Here is a 24370-nt window from a genome sequence, read left to right as displayed (position 1 = left end):
GGGGGGGGTGGGCTGGGCTGGGGTGGGGGGGGGTGGGCTGGGCTGGGCTGGGCTGGGCTGGGCTGGGGTGGGGTGGAGGAGGCGCCAGGGCCTGGCCTCGGAAAGCCCATCCAGGATTCAAAGTCTGTGGGTGTGGGACGCCCCGCCCGGGGTTCACGTCCTGTTAAGTTTATGGCTTCAGATAACGCAGTCGCCCACCAACACCCCTCGCCCATTCAGCCCGTGTCCCTTTCTCGCGTCCTGTCCCTGCTCCGCCCCAGCGGCCTGGCTCCACGTTCACACAGCAGGAGCCAGGCCGGGTTTTGCAGCCCTGGGACTCCGCTGCCTTAGGGGCCCCCGGCCCCCGGCGGCCCCGAGGATTGGGTCCTTCACGCTGACTGGCTCCTGGGAGGCATTGTGGGAACGGGAGGAGGGAAATCCTGGGGCAGAGTGAGCCGGGAGGAACCGGAGCCCCAGGAACCCTGTGGTCGGGGGTCCTTGGCGCTCCAAGTGCCTGGACTTGACTTGTTGACTGCGTTTTGCTAGCCCTGGGGTCCTTATAGAGAGCAGCTAAGCATAGGCTTTGGAATCTGAATTCTTGGTTCGCAATGCTCTGCCGGTTCCTGGTGATGGACTCCCTTGCCAAGTCTTATTTCCTCATCTATAAAATGAACACGAGAGCCCCTAAATCCAAGAGTTTTTGCCTATTCAAACTTACGTATGTAAAGAGTTCAGCAGTGCTTGGCCCACATTCCATTAGGATAAGATGTTATAATCACTATTTTTTTTTTTTTTTAAATAATTTTGGGACAGAATGACCTGGGGAAGAAAGCGATTTGCAGAGAGTGGTGGAGGGAACTAGGCTGTACTCTTAAAAGATTTCTGTCTTCCAAGAAGACCCTCCAGTTTAGAAAGAGTTACAAAGTGTGTGTGTGTGTGTTTTTTTGAGACAGAGTCTCACTCTGTCACCCAGGCTGGAGTGCAGTGGCATGATCTCAGCTCACTGCAAACTCCGCTTCCCGAGTTCAAGTGATTCTCCTGCCTCAGCCTCCCGAGTAGCTGGGACTACAGGTGTGCGCCACCACACCCAGTTAATTTTTGTATTATTAGTAGAGACAGGGTTTCACTATGTTGGCCAGTCTGGTCTTGAACTCTTGACCTCAAGAAATCAGCACAAGCGTGAGCCGCCACGCCTGGCCCATTTTTCAATCTTAACATCTTTAGAAAGGTTTGCTATTTTTGACCGGGCGCGGTGGCTCACATCTGTAATCCCAGCACTTTGGGAGGCCAATGTGGGCGGATCACAAGGTCAGGAGTTCGAGACCATCCTGCCTAACATGGTGAAACCCTGTCTCTATTAAAAATACACACAAAAAAATTAACAGGGTGTGGTCACCGGCGCCTGTAGTCCCAGCTACCCGGGAGGCTGAGGCAGGAGAATGGCGTGAACCCGGGAGGTGGAGCTTGCATTGAGCCGAGATTGCACCACAGCACTCCAGCCTGGGCGACAGAGGGAGACTCCATCTCAAAAAAAAAAAAAAAAAAAAAAAAAAAGAAAGAAAAAAAAAAGAAAGAAAACTTGGCCATTTTTATTGATCTGTAATATACAATCTATGTAAATGAAATTAGACCTATTAGTTTGCAAATGCAGTTTTAGCATAACTCCCTCACCGTCTCCTTCTAACTCTTTCCCCCACCCAATGCTAAGGGACATTGCTCCCCACCTCACTCACCATCATGCCTTGCTTTCTACCCCTGGACATAGGTGATCCTTCCAGAACAGCTAACAAGGTTCCTGGGGCCTGGAGATGTTACTGCTTGGAGAGTGGATTAAGAGAAAAGACTGCTTGCTTCCCTCCAGACTTTGAGCCCTGGCCTGATGTGCACCTTTTTGCTCTCTCCTACTTCATACAGGTACGGTTCCTGGAGCAGCAGAACAAGATGCTGGAGACCAAGTGGAGCCTCCTGCAGCAGCAGAAGACGGCTCGGAGCAACATGGACAACATGTTCGAGAGTTACATCAACAACCTTAGGCGGCAGCTGGAGACTCTGGGCCAGGAGAAGCTGAAGCTGGAGGCAGAGCTTGGCAACATGCAGGGGCTGGTGGAGGACTTCAAGAACAAGTGAGCAACTCCCACTCTCCACCCAACTGAAGTCACCGTCTCTCCTCCACCCCTTGGGACCTTGGGACTAAGTCCCCATGGCCCTCTGTTGTGGGCATCGCAGTCCTATCTAATTAGGGTGACCACATGATGAGGTTTGCTCGGAACAGTCTGTGTTTATGTCCAGGGTCCTAGCGTAATTGTTGATAGTACCCACCCCCTTTCAATCTCAACTGTCTGGATTTGGAGAACAAATTATGTGTCAACGTTTATGTGGTAAACCTGAGATGGGAGAGATAGCCTACGGGCCTCACTTTTGTACATTCTGGCCCCTCTTTAGTCTTGACCCTTGACCTCTAGCAAACTCCAGCAAGTTCTGTTTGAGGTCTCATGTCAGGTCCTGCTGTTAACACTCTTAAGGTGTCCAATGCGATGTGTATTCATGGATTTGGAGAGAGATTTCCTGCTTCCCACAGGCTGAGGAAGGGGTGAGGGTGTGAGAGGGTAGCTGGGGAAGACAGAAGGACCAGCCCTCTCATATCCTGCATCTCTGCGAACTGAATTTTCCTGATTTTCACAACGTCCCTGTCTCCCAAAAGACCAAGGGCAACCTCCCTTTTGCCTTCATCCTCTAATTCTAAGTCTTTTCCTCACAGGTATGAGGATGAGATCAATAAACGTACAGAGATGGAGAATGAATTTGTCCTCATCAAGAAGGTGAGGGAGTCTCCCTTCCCCCATCTGGACACTGGAGGCTGGGGCTCAGAGACTCAGACTAAGAGGCTTTCTGGGTTCTGCGCCTAAATATTCCTAAGTAGTGGGACAAACTCATTTATTTCAACATTTGGGTGCACAGAAAGGTAGACAAGTATAGAGTGGTAGGTGCATTTGGACAGAACTCTTGACAGTGATGTTGGAACACGGTTCAGAAAACAGAGCAGTAGAACTGGAGATCTGACCCTAGAAGGCTTCCTAGAGAAGGAGGTGGAAGAGGGTGTGTTGCAGGAAGCAGAGGTGGTGTGTGGGCTGAGAATGCATGTGTGATGGGCAGAGGCTGGGCTGGATCAAACCACAAAGTGGGCAATTAGAAAGTCCTGTGACCAGGCCATTTGGTGGACCTTGGGAGCCCCTTGGTTGGGGTTGGGTGTGGAAACCCAGCTCAGGCTCCCCTCGTCTCATGCCCCAGGATGTGGATGAAGCTTACATGAACAAGGTAGAGCTGGAGTCTCGCCTGGAAGGGCTGACTGATGAGATCAACTTCCTCAGGCAGCTGTATGAAGAGGTATGTTCTTTGTTCTTGGTCGCAGGAGACTGGGGGTCCCCCAGCCTTGTCAGCGCCTCCACCCTGAGACTCAGCCAGAGAGGTTCCTCCCAGCCCCCAGCGCACTAATAAGACAAAGGTCCACTGCTGACTAATTACAGCCACCAATATTTGCTCAGCTAGTATTGGTCTATATGTTCTGTCCCTCGCATGAGGGTTGAGTCATCAACCCCATTTTACAGACGAGAAAGTGGGTTCAGAGAAGTGAAATAACATATCCAAGGTCATCATAGGGTGTGGCGATTCAGCAGCAACTCTGTCCCCAAAGCCCTTGTTCCTAATCTTTGAGTTGCATTGGATCCCTCTGTGCACCTACTATTGGTGCACCTAGTTCCTTTTTCAGGAACTTTGCCCTCTCCCTAACCCTGACTCCCACCTGCTCCTCTCCTCTGCTGCCCCTGTCTTATCCCCTAAGGAAGGCTGTTGTGGAAAAGGGCTCCCTGTGTGCAGAGACAGGGCCTCACCACTTGCCCTCTTCCCCCACAGGAGATCCGGGAGCTGCAGTCCCAGATCTCGGACACATCTGTGGTGCTGTCCATGGACAACAGCCGCTCCCTGGACATGGACAGCATCATCGCTGAGGTCAAGGCACAGTACGAGGAGATCGCCAACCGCAGCCGGGCTGAGGCTGAGAGCATGTACCAGATCAAGTATGAGGAGCTGCAGAGCCTGGCTGGGAAGCACGGGGATGACCTGCGGCGCACCAAGACTGAAATCTCCGAGATGAACCGGAACATCAGCCGGCTTCAGGCTGAGATTGAGGGCCTCAAAGGCCAGGTATGGGCTGGGCCGGGGGTGGGAGGGGATCCTTAGACACATCCTGGTGAGAGGAGATAATGTAGGAAGAGTGAGGGTTCTGGGAGTTGGGGAAGGAATCCTAGACCAGGATTCGGGAGTTGGAGGGGCAGCCACAGTTCAGCTTCTCAGTCTGCTTCTGGGAAACTAAGGGATGCAGGGAAGGTCCCTTGGGCCAGGATAGAGGTGAAAGGAGGCTGGGGCAGGTATGTTGGGGCTCGGGATGCATGCTCCCAAGTCTGCTTTTTTAAATCAGTCATATGTATCAGGGTAAGGTTGAGCTCTGCTGCTTTAAGGAAAGTCTAGAACCCAGGGATCTAGTCCAGTTAGGATGGGAGGACCTTACAGTGTCACAGGTCTGAGCAGGGTGTGGAGGGGAAGCACCTGGAAGCTGCTCATGTCTCCCTGATCTGCTTCCTTAGTCTCATTTAATTTGAGCTGGGGGGAGTCAGCCTAGGTGGTGGTGGGGAGGACCGTAAGGGAGGGTGGGAGCAGGGGAGGCATACCCAACCCGACCTGCTTACCTGTCCCCTACCCCACAGAGGGCTTCCCTGGAGGCCGCCATTGCAGATGCCGAGCAGCGTGGCGATCTGGCCATTAAGGATGCCAATGCCAAGTTGTCCGAGCTGGAGGCCGCTCTGCAGCGGGCCAAGCAAGACATGGCGCGGCAGCTGCGTGAGTACCAGGAGCTGATGAACGTCAAGCTGGCCCTGGACATTGAGATCGCCACCTACAGGAAGCTGCTGGAGGGCGAGGAGAGCCGGTGGGTGTGGGGACCTCTCACCAGACCCACTTCCCTATCCCTGTGACCTGGGGTGGGGAGGGTGGAAGCCCCCTGAAGCCCCTTGGGACTTGGGATCCTGTTGTTCTGGGCCAAGAAGGGCTAGGAGTTGGTCCTGATACCCCTTGTGTCTGGGTACAGGCTGGAGTCCGGGATGCAGAACATGAGTATTCATACGAAGACCACCAGCGGCTATGCAGGTGGGTGTCCAGGGCCCTGGGATGAGGGCAGGAGGCAGGGCCCAGGGAGGCCTCAGCTCCAGGGAGGGGGCTGTGCTCAGTCGCTCACAGTGACCTCAGCCTGAGCATTCACGTTCTTGGGAGAATCCTAGGGTGAGGGTCACACACTCAGGACCCCAGTAATAGAGTTACTATTAGAAAGCATCCAAATAAACCATAGCTCTGTGCCAGGCACTGTGCTAAGTATACTACATGCTTTATGTGATTTATTAATTTAATTTAGTTTAATTTTTTTTGAAACAAAGTCTTGCTCTGTCTCCCAAGCTGGAGTGCAGTGGCGTGATCTCAGCTCACTGTAACCTCCACCTCCTGGGTCCAAGAAATCCTCCTGCCTCAGGCCTCCCAAGTATCTGGGACTACAGGCGCATGCCACCGTGCCTGGCTAATTTTTGTATTTTTAGTAGAGACAAGGTTTCACTATGTAGGGCAGACTGGTGTCGAACTCCTGACCTTGTGATCGGTGCTGGGATTACAGACATGGGACACTGGGCCTGGCTGTCATTTATTTTTTATATAACACCTGTAAATGTCCTCAGTTGAGGAAGCTGAGGTCCAGTTAAATGTCCAAGGTCACACAGCTATATATATGGCAGCTGTTTCCCACCCTGCTCCTGGTTTTCCCTGACAGTGCTGGAGTAGTGGACCATGCGATCAGTGGTCAGGCAGAGCTGGGCTAGCCTCCCATCCCTGGGGCTGTGTTGGGAGTGAGCAGGGGGAAGGGGCATGGAACCTGCTGCAGGGTGGGCTTCTGTACTCATGTGGCTACCTCTGTCCCTCACCAGGTGGTCTGAGCTCGGCCTATGGGGGCCTCACAAGCCCTGGCCTCAGCTACGGCCTGGGCTCCAGCTTTGGCTCTGGCGCGGGCTCCAGCTCCTTCAGCCGCACCAGCTCCTCCAGGGCTGTGGTTGTGAAGAAGATCGAGACACGCGATGGGAAGCTGGTGTCCGAGTCCTCTGACGTCCTGCCCAAGTGAACAGCTGCGGCACCCCCTCCCAGCCTACCCCTCTTGTGCTGCCCCAGAGCCTGGGAGGGAGACCGCTATGTAGGGTACCACTGGGAGCAGGAGACCCACCTGAGGGCCCTCAGCCCACCCACAGGGGAGTTTACTACGTGGGGACCCCCCTTGCCCATGCCTCCAGCTATAAAACAATTCAATTGCTTCTTTTTTTGGTTTGAAATAAATTAAACCTCAGCTAGCTCTGCCAACCGTCCTTGCTGTGTGTGCATCTGATGCCGACCGAGGTGGGAGGGAGGGGTCCAGGAAGCAGGGGGTGTACAGCAGGAAAGTCTGACCCCCTCAACTGTTCCTAAAGAGGCTCCTTTGTTGAAACCTTGCTCGTTGCCATAGACGTGTACACCTGTATAATAGTCACTGACCTGTGCACAGTGCTTTCTGGTTTACAGCGTGCTTTCAAATACCAGGGTTCATTTGATCTGTGTAGCAAGGCCTAAGAGGCAGGCAGAGCAAGTTTTGAGGGCATTAGCAGCAGAGAGCTTAGTGTGCTTCCCTACACCTTGGCATCCGGGCTATTTGCATATAAGGAAAGCCAGGCTCAGAAAAGCCAAGCAGTTGGTTCACCTAGAAACGAGCAGATCTGGCATTGGAACCCAGAGCTGTCCAGCTCTCAGGCTTGTACTCCTCCTTGGCCAGGCACGTGGTCTTTCCTTGTGGCCAGACATGTCTTTTTATCACCTTCAATCTTTGCAGTCAGGGACTAAGGCATCCTGGCTTTTCCATCCCCTCAGAGGTTCAGAGTCTACTCTCAGCCTTTGGGTGTGTCACACCCACAATTTCCAGAACCTAAGATTGTATGGGACTTGGCTTTGATACGTGGGCTCTTCCCCGCTCCACTCAGTCACAGCCACCACCCCTTTCCTATCGTTTTTATATGCTGTGTGTATGATATAAAGGGTGTGTGTGCATTCTGTGTTTGCATGTGGAGGGTATACTGTGTGTGCATGGGTGTGCACAGTGTGTGAAGGGGTTTGCCTGACTCTTGAGACAACCTCCAGGGTTCAGGGCGGGAGGGGTTAGGACACAGCTGGGTGGAGCAGTGCATCCCCACAGTCCTGCTCCACTGCCACCAGCACAGAGTTCCAGGCAGCCACCCTGTCCATTTGGCATTGGGCTAAGTGCACAAGCCCTTAGCATGACTGAGATGGGGGCATTTCCAGACTTTCTGAAACACCAACGGAGATTAGACAGAGACAGGCAGAGGGTACTGTGAGTGGGTACAGGCTGGTGCAGGAAGCTCCTGTCTGGCTCTGCTGTGGGGTCTCTCTCGAGGGCTCCTGCCTGTCCCTGGGCCCCCAGCTTCCCAGCCCCCGGGCTCCCCTCTGAGGGCCCCATCTCTGCACCTCCCTAGCTACCACACAGCACCTCACTAGCTACCCACATCGATGGAGCTGGGCTTCCAGACTGAGCCCAGGAACCCCCCACCGCCAATACCTCCCACCCAGCCCCTGGGCCAGGCCCAGGGATCTGCACACTGTCACCTTAGAGGATCTCACTCTTTGGTAGTACACATTAACGGCACCATTATCCAGAGCAGGGGCTCTATTTTGGCAGAGGCCCACAGTAAGAAATTCATTTTATCACCACCTGCAAATATTTATACATATATATAGCTGAAATAACAATTCATGAAACAATACCAACCTTCTGCCTTCTGCTCACGTGTAGCCTGGCCCTCAGCAAGAATCAGGTGGGTGGTGTTAGAGCCCGGGGCAGTCATAGTACCCAGTGAGAAGGATCTCTTACCATGGGTGCCATAAGTCAATATTTTCAATTGTGCCCCACCCAATCCTCCCTGAAGCCAGTCACTTGTCTTATCAACCCCTGTTCCCAGAAGTAGGCATGCTGGGGGCAGCCAGGGCTCCCCCACTCCCCTCCCCGCCCGCCAGATAGTCTCCAGGGATAGTTTCCACGCCCTGGGTGTTTGCTCAGGGAAAGGCAGGATGGCTCCAGGGAGCTTCCTCCCTGCTTGCTCCTTCCAGGTTCTGGTACATCTACCATGGGATCAAGGTCACCCAGCATTAAGGGGACACCATCCCTCCCATTTATCTTTCAGAAACTACACAGACAGAAGAGCTGGAAATCCAACTGTCATTTAGATGAGGAAACTCAGGAAGAACAGAAACTGATATTTCTTAAATATCCACTTCACCTGCTTGTGCGTCATCTCATTTCAACTCTCCAACGATCCTGTGAGGCAGGGCTTAAAACCCCATTCATGGGGGTAGAATCAGTCTAAGCTTATGTAAGTGGTGTCCTGACTCTTGACAATACTAGTTTTTTTTTCTTTCTTCTTTTTCTATTTTTTGAGACAGTCTTGCTCTGTCGCCCAGGCTGGAGTGCAGTGGCGCAATCTCGGCTCACTGCAACCTCTGCCTCCTGGGTTCAAGCGATTTTCCAGCCTCAGCCTCCTGAATAGCTGGGACTATAGGCGCCTGCTACCACACCCGGCTAATTTATTGTATTTTTAGTAGAGACGGGGTTTCACTGTGTTAGACCGGATAGTCTCCATCTCCTGACCTTACAAAGTGCTGGAATTACAGGTGTGAGCCATTGTGCCTAGCTTTTTTCTTTTTTTTTTTTGAGTGACAGAGTTTCTTGTCACCCAGGCTGGAGTGCAGTGGCGTGATCTCGGCTCCCTGCAACCTCCGCCTCCCAGGTTCAAGAGATTCTCCTCCCTCAGCCTCCGAAGTAGCAGGTGCCCACCACCGCGCCCAGCTAATTTTTTAAGTATTTTTAGTAGAGACAGGGTTTCGCCATATTGGGCAGGCTGGTCTCAAACTCCTGACCTCAGGTGATCCGCCCACCTCGGCCTCTCAAAATGTTGGGATTACAGGTGTGAGCCACCGTGCCCAGCCTTTTTTAAGAGACAGAGTCTCATTCTGTCACCCAGGCTGGAGTGCAGTGACACAATCTCGGCTCATTGCAGCCTTCGCCTTCTGGGTTCAAACGATTCTCCTGCCTCAGCCTCCCGAGTCTGGGATTACAGGCGCCCACAACCATGCCCAGCTAATTTTTGTATTTTTAGTAGGGATGAAGTTTCACCATGTTGGCCAGGCTGGTCTTGAACTCCTGGCCTCAAGTAATCCGCCCACGTTGGCTTCCCAAAGCACTGGGATTACAGGCATGAGCCACTGCGCCTGGCCAGTAATACTAGATTTTTAACACGTTTAAGTGTCAAGAATTTTTTTTTTTTTTTTTTTTTTTTTTTTTGAGACAGAGTTTTGCTCTGTCACTCAGGTTGGAGTGCAGTGGCTTGATCTCAGTTCACTGCAACCTCCACCTCCCGGGTTCAAGCGATTCTCCTGCCTCAGCCTCCCAAGTAGCTGGGATTATAGGCATGCACCACCATTCTTGGCTAATTTTTGTACTTTTAGTAGAGACAGGATTTTGCCATGTTGGCCAGGCTGGTCTTGAACTCCTGACCTCAAGTAATCCATCTGCCTCAGCCTCTCAAAGTGCTGGGATTACAGGGGTGAGCCACTGCACCCGGTCAACAATTTTTTTTGAATAGGTAACAAATACATTTTATATATAATTTTTTTTTTTTTGAGACGGAATCTTCGCTCTGTTGCCCAGGCTGGAGTGCAGTGGCATGATCTTGGCTCACTGCAAGCTCCACCTCCCGGGTTCACGCTGTTCTCCTGCCTCAGCCTCCCGAGTAGCTGGGACTACAGGCGCCCGCCACCACATCCGGCTAATTTTTTTTGTATTTTTTAGTAGAGACGGGGTTTCACCATGTTAGCCAGGATAGTCTTGATCTCCTGACCTTGTGATCCGCCCGCCTCAGCCTCCCAAAGTGCTGGGATTACAGGTGTGAGCCAACGCGCCCGGCCTTTATACATAATTCAAAAGTACAAGAGGACCCTTCACCAGTCACTCAGTTTCTTTTCCAGAGGACAGCAAATGCTACCAGTTTCTTGTGATTCATTCCAGGTAGAATTTATTATATATAGTTGCATACGGATATACATGCATACATTTCTATGTATCCTTCATGAAGGGTATTGTACTATATGTGTTGTCACATGCCTTGCTTTAACATTCACTCAATACCTGTTCCTTCCATATCAGCATTTAAGTTGCTTCCCCACTCTTTTTCACAGCTGCTTAATATTCCACTTTGGGATGTGCCACAATTTACTTAACCAGTCCTCTATTGGTGAGTATTTTCTATGACAATGGTGAGGATATCTTAATAATTCTTATAAGTGGAATTGCTGAAGGAAAATGTATGCACAATTAAATTTTAATAGACATTTTTTTAAAAAGCTTAATTTCTTATGGGACTGAATTTTAGTTTTTTAGAAAATTTCCATGTGTAGAAGAAGGTTCCTGTTTGACTATTCCAGATGAGCCAGGCACTATCCCCCACTTCCCTCCACCCTGCCTCTCCCAACCCAACCCCCCGGGATTAAAATGATGAGTCTTCCAAGCATTTGTGGACTCTTCTGCAGATATTTTAATTCCAAGGTTTTGCTCTGCCTGCCCGGTGGTCTGGGCTAAGGTGGTCTAGGAGCTCCCCTGTAGTAGGGGGATCTGAAGGTGGGCTAAGGACCGAAGACCAGCCTGACTTGAGTGTAAGGTGGTGGCAATGGAGGAATGAATGTTAAAGCAAGGCATGTGACAATGCAAACAGTACATACCCTTTGTGAAGGATAGATAGAAATGTGTGCATGCATGTCCCTACGTAATTATAGATCACAGATTTTACCTGGTGGGAAAGGAGGAGGAAGCACCACTGCAAGGAAGGGAAGGCAGAGAAGGAGACCAGCATGGTGGGTGGCCCCCTAGTTCAGTCTCCGCGCTGCCCTTTTACACATTGTGGTGGGCACAGTTGTTTTGTCTAGCCTGGACCCCTTCCCCCTTCTTCTAGTGACACAAAACTCCCCCACCTCTACTCCTGCCACGCCCTACTTCTTTTCAGGAACAGTTCCTCCTTAGCTCACAGGACCCCTGTCCAGGCACACGGGGTTCACAATGGGCCAGCCTTGGCCAATCACAGGTCCCTTTGTTTCCTCCTTGCCAAGGCATATTGTACATACAATAAAATTCAAAACGTGCTTTAATGGGGAATGTACAGCCTGGTGAGCTTTAACTTATGTTCACAACTGTAATGTAGAACATTTCCTATATCACAGAAGGTTCACTTGGGCCCCTTGCCAGAGTGCACTTTTTTTTTAGTAGACTTATTTTTTAGGAACAGTTTTAGCCGGGCATGGTGGCTTACTCCTGTAATCCCAGCACTTTGGGAGGCCGAGGCGGACGGATCACGAGGTCAGGAGATCAAGACCATCCTGGCTAACACGGTGAAAGCCTGTCTCTACTAAAAGTGCAAAAATTAGCCAGGCGAGGTGGCGGGCGCCTGTAGTCCCAGTTACTCGGGAAGCTGAGGCAGGTGAATGAAGTGAACCCGGGAGGCGGAGCTTGCAGTGAGCTGAGATCCGGCCACTGCACTCCAGCCTGGGCGACAGAGCGAGACTGCATCTCAAAAAAAAAAAAAAAAGAGCAGTTTTAGGATCATAGCAAAATTGAGCAGGAGGTAGAGGGTTCTCCTATACATTCTGCCCCTACACCTGCATCCCACACCAGAGGGCTACATTTGTTACGACTGATGAACCTACATTGACACAGCATTATCACCCACAGTTCATAGTTTACATTGAGGTTAACTCAGTGTGGACATTCTATGGGGGCCATGTAGCCACCGTTACCTCACCATACAGAATAGTTCACTACCCCCAAAATCAGAGTGCATTCTCAAAAATATGAATCAGATTCAGTTACTTCCTTATATGGAAAACCCTTTATTTTTATTTTATTTTTTATTTTTTTTATTTTTTTTATTTTTTTTTTTGAGACGGAGTCTCGCTCTGTCGCCCGGGCTGGAGTGCAGTGGCCGGATCTCAGCTCACTGCAAGCTCCGCCTCCCGGGTTCCCGCCATTCTCCTGCCTCAGCCTCCCGAGTAGCTGGGACTACAGGCGCCCGCCACCTCGCCCGGCTAATTTTTTTTTATTTTTTAGTAGAGACGGGGTTTCACCGTGTTAGCCAGGATGGTCTCGATCTCCTGACCTCGTGATCCACCCGTCTCGGCCTCCCAAAGTGCTGGGATTACAGGCTTGAGCCACCGCGCCCGGCCGTTTTCTTTATTTTTTATTATACTTTAAGTTCCAGGTTACATGTGCACAACGTGCAGGTTTGTTACATATGTATACATGTGCCATGTTGGTGTGCTCCATCCGTTAACTCGTCATTTACATTAGGTATATCTCCTAATGCTATCCCTCCCCCTCCCCCCACCCCCCCACAGGCCCCACCTATGTGTGATGTGCCCCACCCTGTGTCCAGGTGTTCTCATTGTTCAATCCCCACCTATAAGTGAGAACATGTGGTGTTTGGTTTTCTGTCCTTGTGATAGTTTGCTCAGAATGATGACAAAACCCTTTATTTTTGACACCCAGAATAAAGCCCTAAATCTTGATTTGGCTCACAGGCTGTGCCTACTTTTCCTCCTCTGAGGCCTCATCCTGGCCACTCTGTCCCTTGCTCTCTGATGCAGTGGTGCAGGCTTTTCAGGGCGTAGCCCACATGGAATTTGCATCCGCTCAGGGCATTGCATGGCTGGTTCCCTGTTTGGAACACCCTGCCCTTCCTAGTCACTCCCAAGCTCCAAGCTCTCCGCTCAAACGCAGCTTCCCCAAGAAAGTCTTCTGACATCACAAGACAAGACAAAAAGTCTTCTGACACCACACAAGACAAGAAAGTCTTCTAGACATCACAAACTGAGTGGCGTGTTTCTATGATAAGTTCCCAAGGCACCCTGTATTTTCTCCTTGTAAGTTACAGTCACTCATTCATCTGCAGAGGTATTTTATTAATATCAGCCTTACCCATACACTGTAAGCTCCATGGGGGCAGGGACCACATCATGTCTGCCTGGTTCTCCACTGATTCTTCAGTGCTTAGCAGAGTGCCAGGCACATAGTAGGTGGTCAATAAAAATTATCAAATAAAAAGGAATGAACCATTTCCATATTGATGGCCATCTTTTTTATTATTTTTGAGACAAAGTCTCACTCTGTCACCCAAGCTGGAGTGCAATTGCATGATCTCGGCTCACTGCAACCTCCACCTCCCGTCTTCAAGTGGTTCTCCTGCCTCAGCCTCCTGAGTAGCTGGGGCTACAGGCCCGTGCCACCATGCCCGGCTAAGTTTTGTATTTTTAGTAGAGATGGGGTTTCATTATGTTGGCCAGGCTGGTCTTGAACTCCTGACCTCACGATCAGACACCTTGGCCTCCCAAAGTGTTGAGAGTACAGGTGTGAGCCACTGCGACCCACCCAAACAATTTGGGAGTTTGATAAGTTTTTTTTTTTTTTTTCTTTTTTTTTTTTGAGACAGAGTCTCACTTTGTTGCCAGGCTGGAGTGTAGTGGCATGATCTCGGCTCACTGCAAGCTCCGCCTCCTGGCTTCAAGTGATTGTCCGGCCTCAGCTTCCTGAGTAGCTGGGATTACAGGCACCCGCCACCATACCCGGCTAATTTTTGTATTTTTAGTAGAGATGGGGTTTCACCATGTTGGCCAGGATGATCTCAATTTCCTGACTTCATGATCTGCCCGCCTCAGTCTCCTAAAGTGCTGGGATTACAGGTGTAAGCCACCATGCCTGGCCAGCCATCTATTTCTTTTTCTGCAATTTTAACCATTTTAAACTCTTTCCTTTTGTGGAGATATATTAATTTGCTCAGACCTAGTTCAGAAACAGCTGGTGGATTGATCTTTGAAAGTATTTCCCCAAAAAGTGGCCTTGAAGAGACTCTGGACCACACCCAGCCCATGACAGCAACTGACACTCTTTAGGTGCCTGAGGAAGGGGTAAGCAGAGCAGAGTTAGGGCAGAACTTGGCTTGCGACATGTCTAGAGTGTGTGCCTGGGAGCTGGGGAGGATGGTGGCAGAGGTGAATACAAAGATATATAACACAGGATCCTTGTCCTCAAACTCTTTCTAGCTGATCTGGGAAAACAGTACATATTCCAGAAAAGTCAATTTCATTTGTTCAGTCATTCAGCAAACATTGGGCATTTAGGATGAACCAGGCCTTGTCTCAGGCACAGGACGGAGGAAGGACTGGGTGTTTGGAATACGGCAAGGTGAGGAAGAGTGTGCATGATGGACTCTGGGGATTTAGTGAGACATTGAACCCTGGTGGTCCCCCAATACCTGTTCTCCCCTTTTCCTCAGTAATTAGAACCCTGTTTTTTATTTGGGCATACGGCTACCTGGAATAAAGACATTTTCCTGCATTGTTTATGCTTAAGCTATGGCCATGTTTTGAAGGGACAGAAGTAGAAGTGAAGGGTACAGGATCTAAGAAGTGTCCTTAGGCCGGGTGCAGTGGTTCACGCCTATAATCCCAGCATTTCGAGAGGCTGAGGTGGGTGGATCACCTGAGGTCGGGAGTTGGAGACCAGTATGACCAACATGGAGAAACCCTGTTTCTACTAAAAATACAAAATTAGCTGGGCATGGTGGCATATGCCTGTAATCCCAGCTACTCGGGAGGCTGAGGCAGGGGAATCGCTTCAACCTGGGAGGCGGAATTTGCGGTGAGACGAGATTGTGCCATTGCACTTCAGCCTGGGCAACAAGAGCAAAACTCTGTCTCAAAAAAAAAAAAAAAAAAAAAAAAAAAAAGTGTCCTTAAAGGGTGAGTAAGCGTGAACTGCTTCTTTCATCCCTCCTTTCTGCTGGCAGGAATGCATGCATAATGGCCAAAGTTTAGTAGCCATGTTGGACCATGAGTGACCTGGTGAATGGAAGTCACCCTTGGCCGAGCAAGAAAGAGGTGGGATCTGGGTCCCTTCCATAAAGCAGTGCCATACTGGCCTTGGACAGACTATTTCTGTCTGGGAATTGAGAGATAAATCCTGGATTGAGCCACTGTTTTTTTTTTTTTTTTCTTTGTTATTCCCAGCTGAAGCAAATCCTAAGACTGAGCACATCAGCTTGTCTCAGAGGTGTGGGTGCCGGAGGTGGCTGGGTGATGAGCAGAGAGAACACTGGCAGGGAAGCAAACTGGCTTCCACATTCTTGGCTTGCTCTGGGACATTTGGGAAATCCCTCCCTTCTCTGGGCCTTGGTCCCTTTCTCTTGAACAGAGAGGAGGGGCTGGACTTTGTGATTTTCACAATACCTTTGAGCCAATCCACTTTATTCTCTGGACATTTTGGTGGGTCACAGAGGCCTGGGATGCGGGGCTGAGAAATTTGTAGTCGATCTCAGCAGCTGTGGGTGACATTGGAGGTTGTTTTTCTTTCTTTTCTTTTCCCTTCCCTTCTCTTTTCTTTTTAAATTTAAATTTAATTTAATTAATTAATTTTTTTGAGACAGAGTCTCGCTGTGACACCCAGGCTGGAGTGCGGTGGCACAATCTCAGCTCACTGCAAGCTCCGGCTCCTGGGTTCACGCTATTCTCCTGCCTCAGCCTCCCGAGTAGCTGGGACTACAGGCGCCTGCCACCACGCCTGGCTAATTTTTTGTATTTTTGGTAGAGACGGGGTTTCACTGTGTTAGCCAGGATGGTCTCGATCTCCTGACCTCATGATCCGCCCACCTCGGCCTCCCAAAGTGCTGGGATTACAGGCATGAGCCACCGCACCCTTTTCTTTTCCTTTTTCTTTTCTTTTCCTTTTTCTTTTCTTTTGAGATGGAGTCTCATTCTGTTGCCCAGGCTAGAGTACAGTGGCATGATCTCAGCTCACTGCAATCTCTGCCTCCCAGGTTCAAGCAATTCTTGTGCCTCAACCTCCCCAGCAGCTAAGATTAAAAGTGCGCACCGCAACGCCTGGCTAATTTTTATATTTTTAGTAGAGATGGGTTTTCACCATGCTGGCCAGGCTGGTCTCGAACTCCTGACCTCAGGTACTCCACCCACCTCAGCCTCCCAAAGTGCTGGGATTATAGGTGTGAGCCACCTTGCCTGGCCTGTTTTTCTTTTTTGTTTTTCTCGGGGTGTGGGGAGCAAGGAAGGGAGTTGATGGAAGCAGTTTCAGGGAGATGGGCCCTGGCATCCTCTGCAAGGGACACATGATTAAAGTCAGCACAGTGGGATAAGCCCTGGGTGAGGGGGCAGAATACCTAGGTGGGCACCCTGGCTCTGCCACTCACGCGGGATCTATGACCCTGAGGATGTTGCCTCCCTGCTCTGAACTTCAGTTTGCTGCCAGTGAAATGGGGACAATCAGACTGTAGTGTGTTCATGAGGATTAAATGCAGTAATGTTTATTAAGGTGACACATGTGAAGATGTTTTGCAAACTATGAATAAAGATGCATGCTCTTTCCCTTAGGATCCCCTTAGAGAGAATTAGCTCTCTGTCCCCTTCTGTGTCACCCACCCCAGGGCACCACATTCACTTTCCATAACCTCCATTCAGGTTTTCTTTTTCTTTTTTTCATTTTGAAAGCAGGTACTGTTTATTAATTGACAAGATTAGAAAAATAATCATGGTAGCTGAGTGCATTGGCTCATGCCTATAATTCCAGCACTTTGGGAGGTCGAGGTGGGAGGATTACAAGGTCAGGAGTTTGAGACCAGCCTGGCTAACATGGTGAAACCTCGTCTCTACTAAAAATACAAAAAGTTAGTCAGGTGTTGTGGGAGGTGCCTGTAATCCCAGCTACTCAGGAGGCTGAGGCAGGAGAATTGCTTGAACCCGGGATGCAGAGGTTGCAGTGAGCTGAGACCATGCCACTACACTCCAGCCTGGGCAACAGAGAAAGACTCTATCTCAACAACAACAACAACAAAAAAAAAAAAAAAAAGAAAAGAAAAAAAGAAAAATAATTATGGTAGACAGTTCATTCTTCTAATAAGCCTGTTGATGTAGTCTTCCCTGTTGCCAATATTCACTTTCTACAAAATGGGTGGTCTTTTTCTTCATTCCACCTCATGGAGAGGATAATTTGAAAGGCCACAGGAAGTTATTTGCTTCTTTGAAGAGTTTTCCAACATATAGATCTCATGAATCAGATCCTCCGTGCAGATGATGCCGTATTTACCAAGAGATCAAGCAATCAAAGTGTTCTCTGTCAAGGCAGCTCACTTCTTATTAATTTTGTCATAACCACACTTATAGATTAGTTCATTTACTGACTTCAGATTTGGGTACCCCCATGCATATATGGTTTACAATCCTCAGCATGTTAGTGGAAGCCTTGTTGAGCTTCACAAAATTTCCATTGAAGATTTGACAAAGGCGAAGCAGTTGTAATACCTTTTGGTCCTGTGGGCTCGCTCACACATTGATACCTCTGATTCTGATGACGATCGCCAACTTGGTTGGGTTCTCAGGTACATAGAGGTTGTCAGCTTTGCTTGCCATTTGAGCCATTTGAATCTCACAGTTCTATCTATCTGCCTATATTCCTTGTGATAGTGCTTCACTTTTCCATAGATAAGCTTCCTCCTCACCTTTTTTTTTTTTTTTTTTGAGATGGAGTTTCTCTCTTGTTCCCCAGGCTGAAGTGCAATGGTGTGATCTTGGCTTACTGCAACTTCTGCCTCCTGAGTTCAGGCAATTTTCATGCCTCAGCCTCCCGAGTAGCTGGGATCCCAGGTGCCTGCTACCATGCCTGGCTAATTTTTGTATTTTTAGTAGAGATGGGGTTTCTCCATGTCGGCCAGGCTGGTCTTGAACTCCTGACCTCAGGTGATCCGCCTGCCTCAGCCTCCCAAAGTGCTGGGATTACAGGTGTGAGCCACTGAGCTTGGCTCTCCTTGCCTTTTGAAGCATCGTTTGGGCAAACTTCTTTCTCAGGCAGGCAAAATAATATGGAAAAAAGCTCAGGTTTTTCCAGGACACCTCCATGGTTCCAGCTGGGAAAGAGCTCCATTCAGGTTTTCGTCTCATGTCTGTGTTGGGTTTCAGTTTCCAAAGCGCTCAGGAAGGCTCTGCCTTGTCTGATCCTCACATGTGCCCTGTGAGGCCGATTAAAATCCCATTTTATAGGCCCCGGAGGGGCAGACTCTCAGGGTCGCCTAGCTATTTAGTGGCCTCATGGATCAGAACAAAGGGTTCTAAACCTGAGCTTTTTCCAGATTATTTTTCCTGCCCAGACTCTTCTAATTTAGGAGAAACTTGCAGGCTTGGAGGAGAGGACCCGAGTGGGACCATGCTGGATGGGACTGCCTTGGAGTGGAGAGAGGGAGAGTCACCACCTTTGCTCCCGCGGGTCTCTTTAGCCAGGCTCCTGGCGCCCTCTGGAGGGCATTATGGGGAGTGTCCAGCCAAACACCCCGCAATGCCACGTCTCCTGGCTTCCAGGTGGTCCCCTGACACTACCTTTCCTTCCAGCTACGTCTACTTTTGGGTATTTATTAGAACAGTAAGACTTGTGAAATTAAACAATTCAAACTTAAAGGTGTTGGAACTTTAAGTTATTTTGAGCCTTGAGTGGAGGATAACTGTGTGGCCTCTGCCACACATATGCAGCTGTGACTTCCTCCTTTTCTTGTAAATGATTACAAATAACCAAATAGTGTCAGAGATAAGACCCCCTCAGATCATTACCCCTCCTCACGGAATGTTAACGCAATCTTCTTTGGAATGTAGAAAGCTGTAATCAATCAAATCGCTGTGACCTATGTACTGGCTTTGTATGGAAAATATGGAACCCTGTTAGACTTCCCTGTTTCCGTCTATAGAAGTAAAACCGTGGGAACACTGACTCCATTCCTTTGAAGTCTGTCTTTTCTGGGAGGCCATCTGGGTGGCTAGCCTCAAATTTTTGTTTTTTTGTTTTAAAAACAGGGTCTTACTTTGTCATCCAGGCTGGAGTGCAGTGGCTCAGTCTCAGCTCACTGCAGCCTCTACCTCCTGGGCTCAAGCAATCCTCCCATCTCAGCCCCCCAGGTAGCTGGCATTACGGGTGCATGCCACCACAACAAGTTAATTTTTTGTAGTTTTGGTAGACATAGAGATTCACCATGTTGCCCAGGTTGGTTCCGAACTCTTGAGCTCAAGTGATCCACCCATCTCGGCCTCCCGAAGTGCTGGGTTACAGGCATGAGCCACCACGTCCTGGCCTATCCTCAAACTTTATGCTCAAATAACCTCAATACTTAGGCATATGTTTTGACTCTCATTGTTAAAAGTTGACAGAATATAGGACCTTGGTTTTTTATTATTTATTTATTTATTTATTTATTTTTTGCCTAAGGGAATAAAAATTTTAAATGCCAATGTGGGCAGGCAGCTAAGGTAAAAGAGTAAAGTAGGTCTATAAGAAAATGCAGACAGGCATTAGGCCAGGCATGGTGGCTCACGCTTGTAATCCTAGCACTTTGGGAGGCCAAGGCAGGAGGATCACGAAGTCAGGAGTTTGAGACCAGCCTGGCCAACATGGTGAAACCCCGTCTCTACTAAAAATACAAAAAAATAGCCAGGCGTGGTGGCGGGTGCCTGTAATCCCAGTTACTAGGGAGGCTGAGGCAGGAGAATTGCTTGAACCCGGGAGGTGGAGGTTGCAGTGAGCTGAGATCACACCACTGCACTCTAGCCTGGGTGACAGAGTGAGACTCTGTCTCAAAAAAAAAAAAAAAAAGAAAATGTAGACAGACACATAATGCTGTTTGCACATTAGAAACTTTGGCATATTCCTTGTGTTCACAAAGAATTATGCTTTGCTTACTTTTTTTTGAAGCATATGGGGCTCTTATTCTCTCACAAAGATTGAAATGTGGACACAAGTGTGGTTTAATTTTCTGTTTCTCCTCTGGCTTTGCTCCTCCACCCGGGTGAGAAATCCGAGGGGCCCAGGAAGCGCACACACCCAGAAAGGGCCTGTGACCTGAAGTCCTGTCCAAATGGCCTAAGCATTCTTCCAGGAGCTGCTTGGACTTCTTCCCCATGCCTCACTTCCTGAGTACTATTAGTCCCGGGACAGCTGGGGTGGGAGTTAGGGATGTCTAGATCTGCACTGTCCAGTAAGGTCGCCACTAGTCACATATGGCTATGTGAATTGAAATGCAGCTAATCTGAATTGAGATGTTTTGAGAATATAAATTATACACTCAATCTTGAAGGCTTAATATAAGAGAAAAATAATGTAAAATATTAATAATTTTTTATATTAATTACATGTTGAAATGGTATTTGAAGTATATTGGGTTTTAACCTAATATACTTTAATGCAATTAATTTCACCTATTTTTTAAAATGTGTGTACTAGAAAGTTCCATAAGTGGCTTCCATTCATATTTAATTTATTTATGTATTTCTTTGTTTTTTTTTTTTTTTTTTTTTGAGATGGAGTCTCGCTCTGGCGCCCAGGCTGGAGTGCAGTGGCCGGATCTCAGCTCACTGCAAGCTCCGCCTCCTGGGTTCACGCCATTCTCCTGCCTCAGCCTCCCGAGTAGCTGGGACTACAGGCGCCCGCCGCCTCACCCGGCTAGTTTTTTGTATTTTTTTTTTAGTAGAGACGGGGTTTCACCGTGTTAGCCAGGATGGTCTCGATCTCCTGACCTCGTGATCCGCCCGTCTCGGCCTCCCAAAGTGCTGGGATTACAGGCTTGAGCCACCGCGCCCGGCCTTGTTTTTTTTTTTTTGAGACGGAGTCTGGCCCTGTCACCCAGGCTGGGAGTGCAGTGGCACAATCTCGGCTCACTGCAACCTACGCTTCACGGGTTCAAGAGATTCTCCTGCCTCAATCTCCGGAGTAGCTGGAACTATAGGCACATGCCACCACGCCTGGCTAATTATTATTATTATTTTTTTTTGAGACAGAGTCTCACCCTGCCTAGGCTGGAGTGCAATAGCATGATCTCAGCTCACTGCAACCTCCGCCTCTCGGGTTCAAACAATTCTCCTGCCTCAGCCTCCCGAGTAGCTGGGATTACAGGCGCCTACCACCATGCCCAGCTAATTTTTGTATTTTTAGTAGAGACGGGGTTTCGTCATGTTGGCCAGGCTGGTCTCGAACTCCTGACCTCGTGATCCTCCTGCCTTGGCCTCCCAAAGTGCTGGGATCATAGGAGTGAGCCACCGTGGCCGGACAGCTAATTTTTTGTATTTTTAGTAGAGACAGAGTTTCACCGTGTTAGCCAGGATGGTTACTTACATATTTCTATTGGCCTGGTACAGATAGCACTTGGAAGAGCAGCTGGGGCATCCACAGGCTTGTGTGCCAGGCCCCTGGCCTGCAGGAAGGAGCTGAGGTGAGAAGAGCTGGGAACTATGGCTCTCCTTTTGCACCCTTTCCTGATTCCTCAAATGTTGGGATCAGGTCTGAGGCAGCCTCTTTACTCACCCTCTGCCAATGTAGCCACCAGGGAATGTGGTTCCAGAGTGGCCAGAATTTTCAACTTTGCAAAAGAAATTAGAAATCTGGATTTTTACATGAAATCTCTTTATTTTATTTATTTGTATTTTTTTAGAGACAGGGTCTTGCTCTGTTGCCAGGCTGGAGTGCAGTGGTGCCATCACAGCTCACTGCAGCCTTGATCTTCTGGGCCCAAGTGATCCTCCTGCATCAGCCTCTGATTTTTAAATGTTGGCAACTAATTCAAACGTTTAGAAAAAATGGCCAGTGATGCGGTGGCTCACATTTGTAATCCCAATACTGTCTATTAGTTTTCCTCTTCAATTCCCCCTCCTTTGAATGGTTCCCTTTTACTCAGTGAAGGAAGCACATACATGTACAGGTCCCCAGGCTCAAGATGGAATCTCACAAAATCCAAACAGGATAGGAGCAGAGGACTGGCACGGTGACTCATGTCTGTAATCCCAGCAGTTTGGGAGGCTGAGGCAGGCGGATCACCTGAGGTCAGGAATTTGAGACTAGCCTGGCCAACATGGTGAAACCCCGTCTCTACAAAATTACAAAAAATTAACTGGGTGTGGTGGAGCACACCTGTAATCCCAGCTACCCAACTTGAACCCAGGAGGTTGCAGTGAGCTGACATCGTGCCACTGCACTCTAGCCTGGGTGACAGAGTGAGACTCTGTCTCAAAAACAAAAAAGAAACAAACAAACAAACAAAATGGCCGGAGGCGAAGTGGCTTATGCCTATTTCTATAATCCGAGCACTTTGGGAGGCAGAGGCAGGCAGATTGCTTGAGCTCAAGCATTTGAGACCCGCCTGGGCAACATGGCTAGACCCCATCTCTACCAAAGAAAAAAAAATTGCTGGGGTGGGGTGCAGTGGCTCATGCCTGTAATCCTAGCACTTTGGGAGGCCGAGACGGACAGATCACTTGAGGTCAGGAGTTTGAGATCAGCCCAGCTGACATGGTGAAACCCTGTGTTTACCAAAAACACAAAAAATTAGCTAGGTGTGGTGGCACATGCCTGTAATCCCAGATACTGGGGAGGCTGAGGCAGGAGAATTGCTTAAAACTGGGAGGCAGAGGTTGCAGTGAGCCGAGATCACTCCACGGCACTCCAGCCTGGGTGACAGAGCGAGACTGAGACACGCGCGTGCACACACACACGCACACGCATGCACGCCACACACGCACACAACACACACATGCACACACGCACGCATGCACACGCACGCGCACACACGCACACGCGCACACACACGCACGGCACACACGCGGGCACACACACGCACGCGTGGAGATAGACACGCGCGCGCGCGCGCACGGAAGCAAGTGCACACGCACACACACGCACTCACGCGCACATAGATGCACGCATTCACGCACGCGCACGCACGCAGCACACACGCACGCACGCACACGCGCGCACGCACACACAAACGCACGCGGGCGCACACGCGCACACACGCACGCGCACACAAGCACACGCAGGCAGACGCGGACACGCGCACACACGCACGCACACACGCGCGCGCGCACACACACGCACACACACGCACACACGCACAGTCGGGGGTGGTGGTGCATGCCTGTGGTCCCAGCTACTTGGGATCACTTGACTGGGGGCGGGGGTTGGGGGTGTGTGCCAGAGGTTGCATTGAGCAGAGATCGCGCCTGTGCACTCCAATCTGGGTGACAGAGCTAGACCTTGTCTTGAAACAGACAAACAAAAAGCCAAAAAACAAACAAACCCAAAACCCAAAACCCAAAGCAAAACAAAAAAACCTGTCCTGGACAAAATCACGCAAGCCACCGGAAACATAGCAGGGAGACCGAAGCCAAAGAGGCAAAGCTCGCCTTTATTCCCGCAGCATAAGAACCTGAGCCAGCACAGAGGGGATTGAGTCAGAGCTGATTAAAGGGGCAAAATCTCCAACACCAGCTTCTGCCTTCATTTCCAGACTTTGAGAATCCAGTATTGGCACTGGAGCCAGTGCTGTGCTGGGGACCCAAGGGACACAGAGAAGCGTGGGCAGCCCTAGATTCTCCTCTTTCCCTGCAGCCTGCTGTCAGTCTGCCTGAACTCCTGAAGAGTAGGCACCAAGACGGCTAGGGTTGACCGAAGCGGGATGGATTTGTGCAAACCGGAGAGACATCAGACATCCACAAGGAGGCAGCAGAGGAGCAGGGAAAGAAACTGCTCTCTCGGCTTCTGGAAGCAGAGTCTGCACATCCTCCCATCCCCTCACTACATCCTCCCTATCCCAGGAGGCTGACTTGGGAGGTTGTTGGGTTGCAGGCCACCACTAATCCACTGGGTGGCTTTGTGCAAATCAGAGGAAGCTCCCATCCTCATGGGGAATGTAGGCTAAGGCATGACTTGGCGAGCAGAGCTTGGGGTGAATTAGTCCACGTCCTCCTATGCCCTGTGCCCTTGGCAACCCTGGGGAAGGAGGACGTGGACTAACTCACCCCACTGCACTGTGCACTGGAGGTTTGGAGTGCTGGCGCGAGGTAGCAGGGGCTCCCCGAAGAGGGCGCCACATTGCCCCGCGCTAGCTCTGAGCAGGCTCCGGCCTTTCCAGCAGGTGGCGGGTTCCACCCTCCGTCCTGGAGACTGCTGAGGCCCTCGCAGGAGGTCCACGCCTGCACAGGGCTGGGGGCGGGAGGGCGTGGGCAGGAACCAGGAGGACAGGCCGGCTGGCAGCAGAGCGGCCCAGGAGAAGGCAGCGGCCCGTGAGCCAGCGGCTCCGAGGTTCAGCACGCTGTTATTTTGGAGGCTCAGAGAGGAGAGTTGAGCAGCATCGGG

At 50.0% G+C, this 24370-nt stretch overlaps 1 protein-coding gene across 2 annotated transcripts in view; it reads left to right on the top strand.

Moving 5' to 3' along the window:
- Positions 1-6429, top strand: part of KRT8 (keratin 8) — a 50004-nt gene extending 43575 nt beyond the window's left edge. For both annotated transcript variants that reach the window (XM_025401269.1, XM_025401268.1), the window contains exons 3-9: positions 1894-2102; positions 2738-2798; positions 3268-3363; positions 3889-4179; positions 4740-4960; positions 5120-5178; positions 6000-6429. In XM_025401269.1, the coding sequence (XP_025257054.1) occupies positions 1894-2102; positions 2738-2798; positions 3268-3363; positions 3889-4179; positions 4740-4960; positions 5120-5178; positions 6000-6190 (1128 nt within the window). In that variant the 3' untranslated portion in view covers positions 6191-6429. The remainder of the gene's footprint in view (positions 1-1893; positions 2103-2737; positions 2799-3267; positions 3364-3888; positions 4180-4739; positions 4961-5119; positions 5179-5999) is intronic.
- Positions 6430-24370: the final 17941 nt, after the last annotated feature.

The sequence above is a fragment of the Theropithecus gelada genome, chromosome 11 (assembly GCF_003255815.1).
Source record: "Theropithecus gelada isolate Dixy chromosome 11, Tgel_1.0, whole genome shotgun sequence".
NCBI lineage: Eukaryota > Metazoa > Chordata > Mammalia > Primates > Cercopithecidae > Theropithecus > Theropithecus gelada.
Note: the sequence above shows the minus strand (reverse complement) of the source record. Positions and strands in the feature narration are given on the sequence as shown.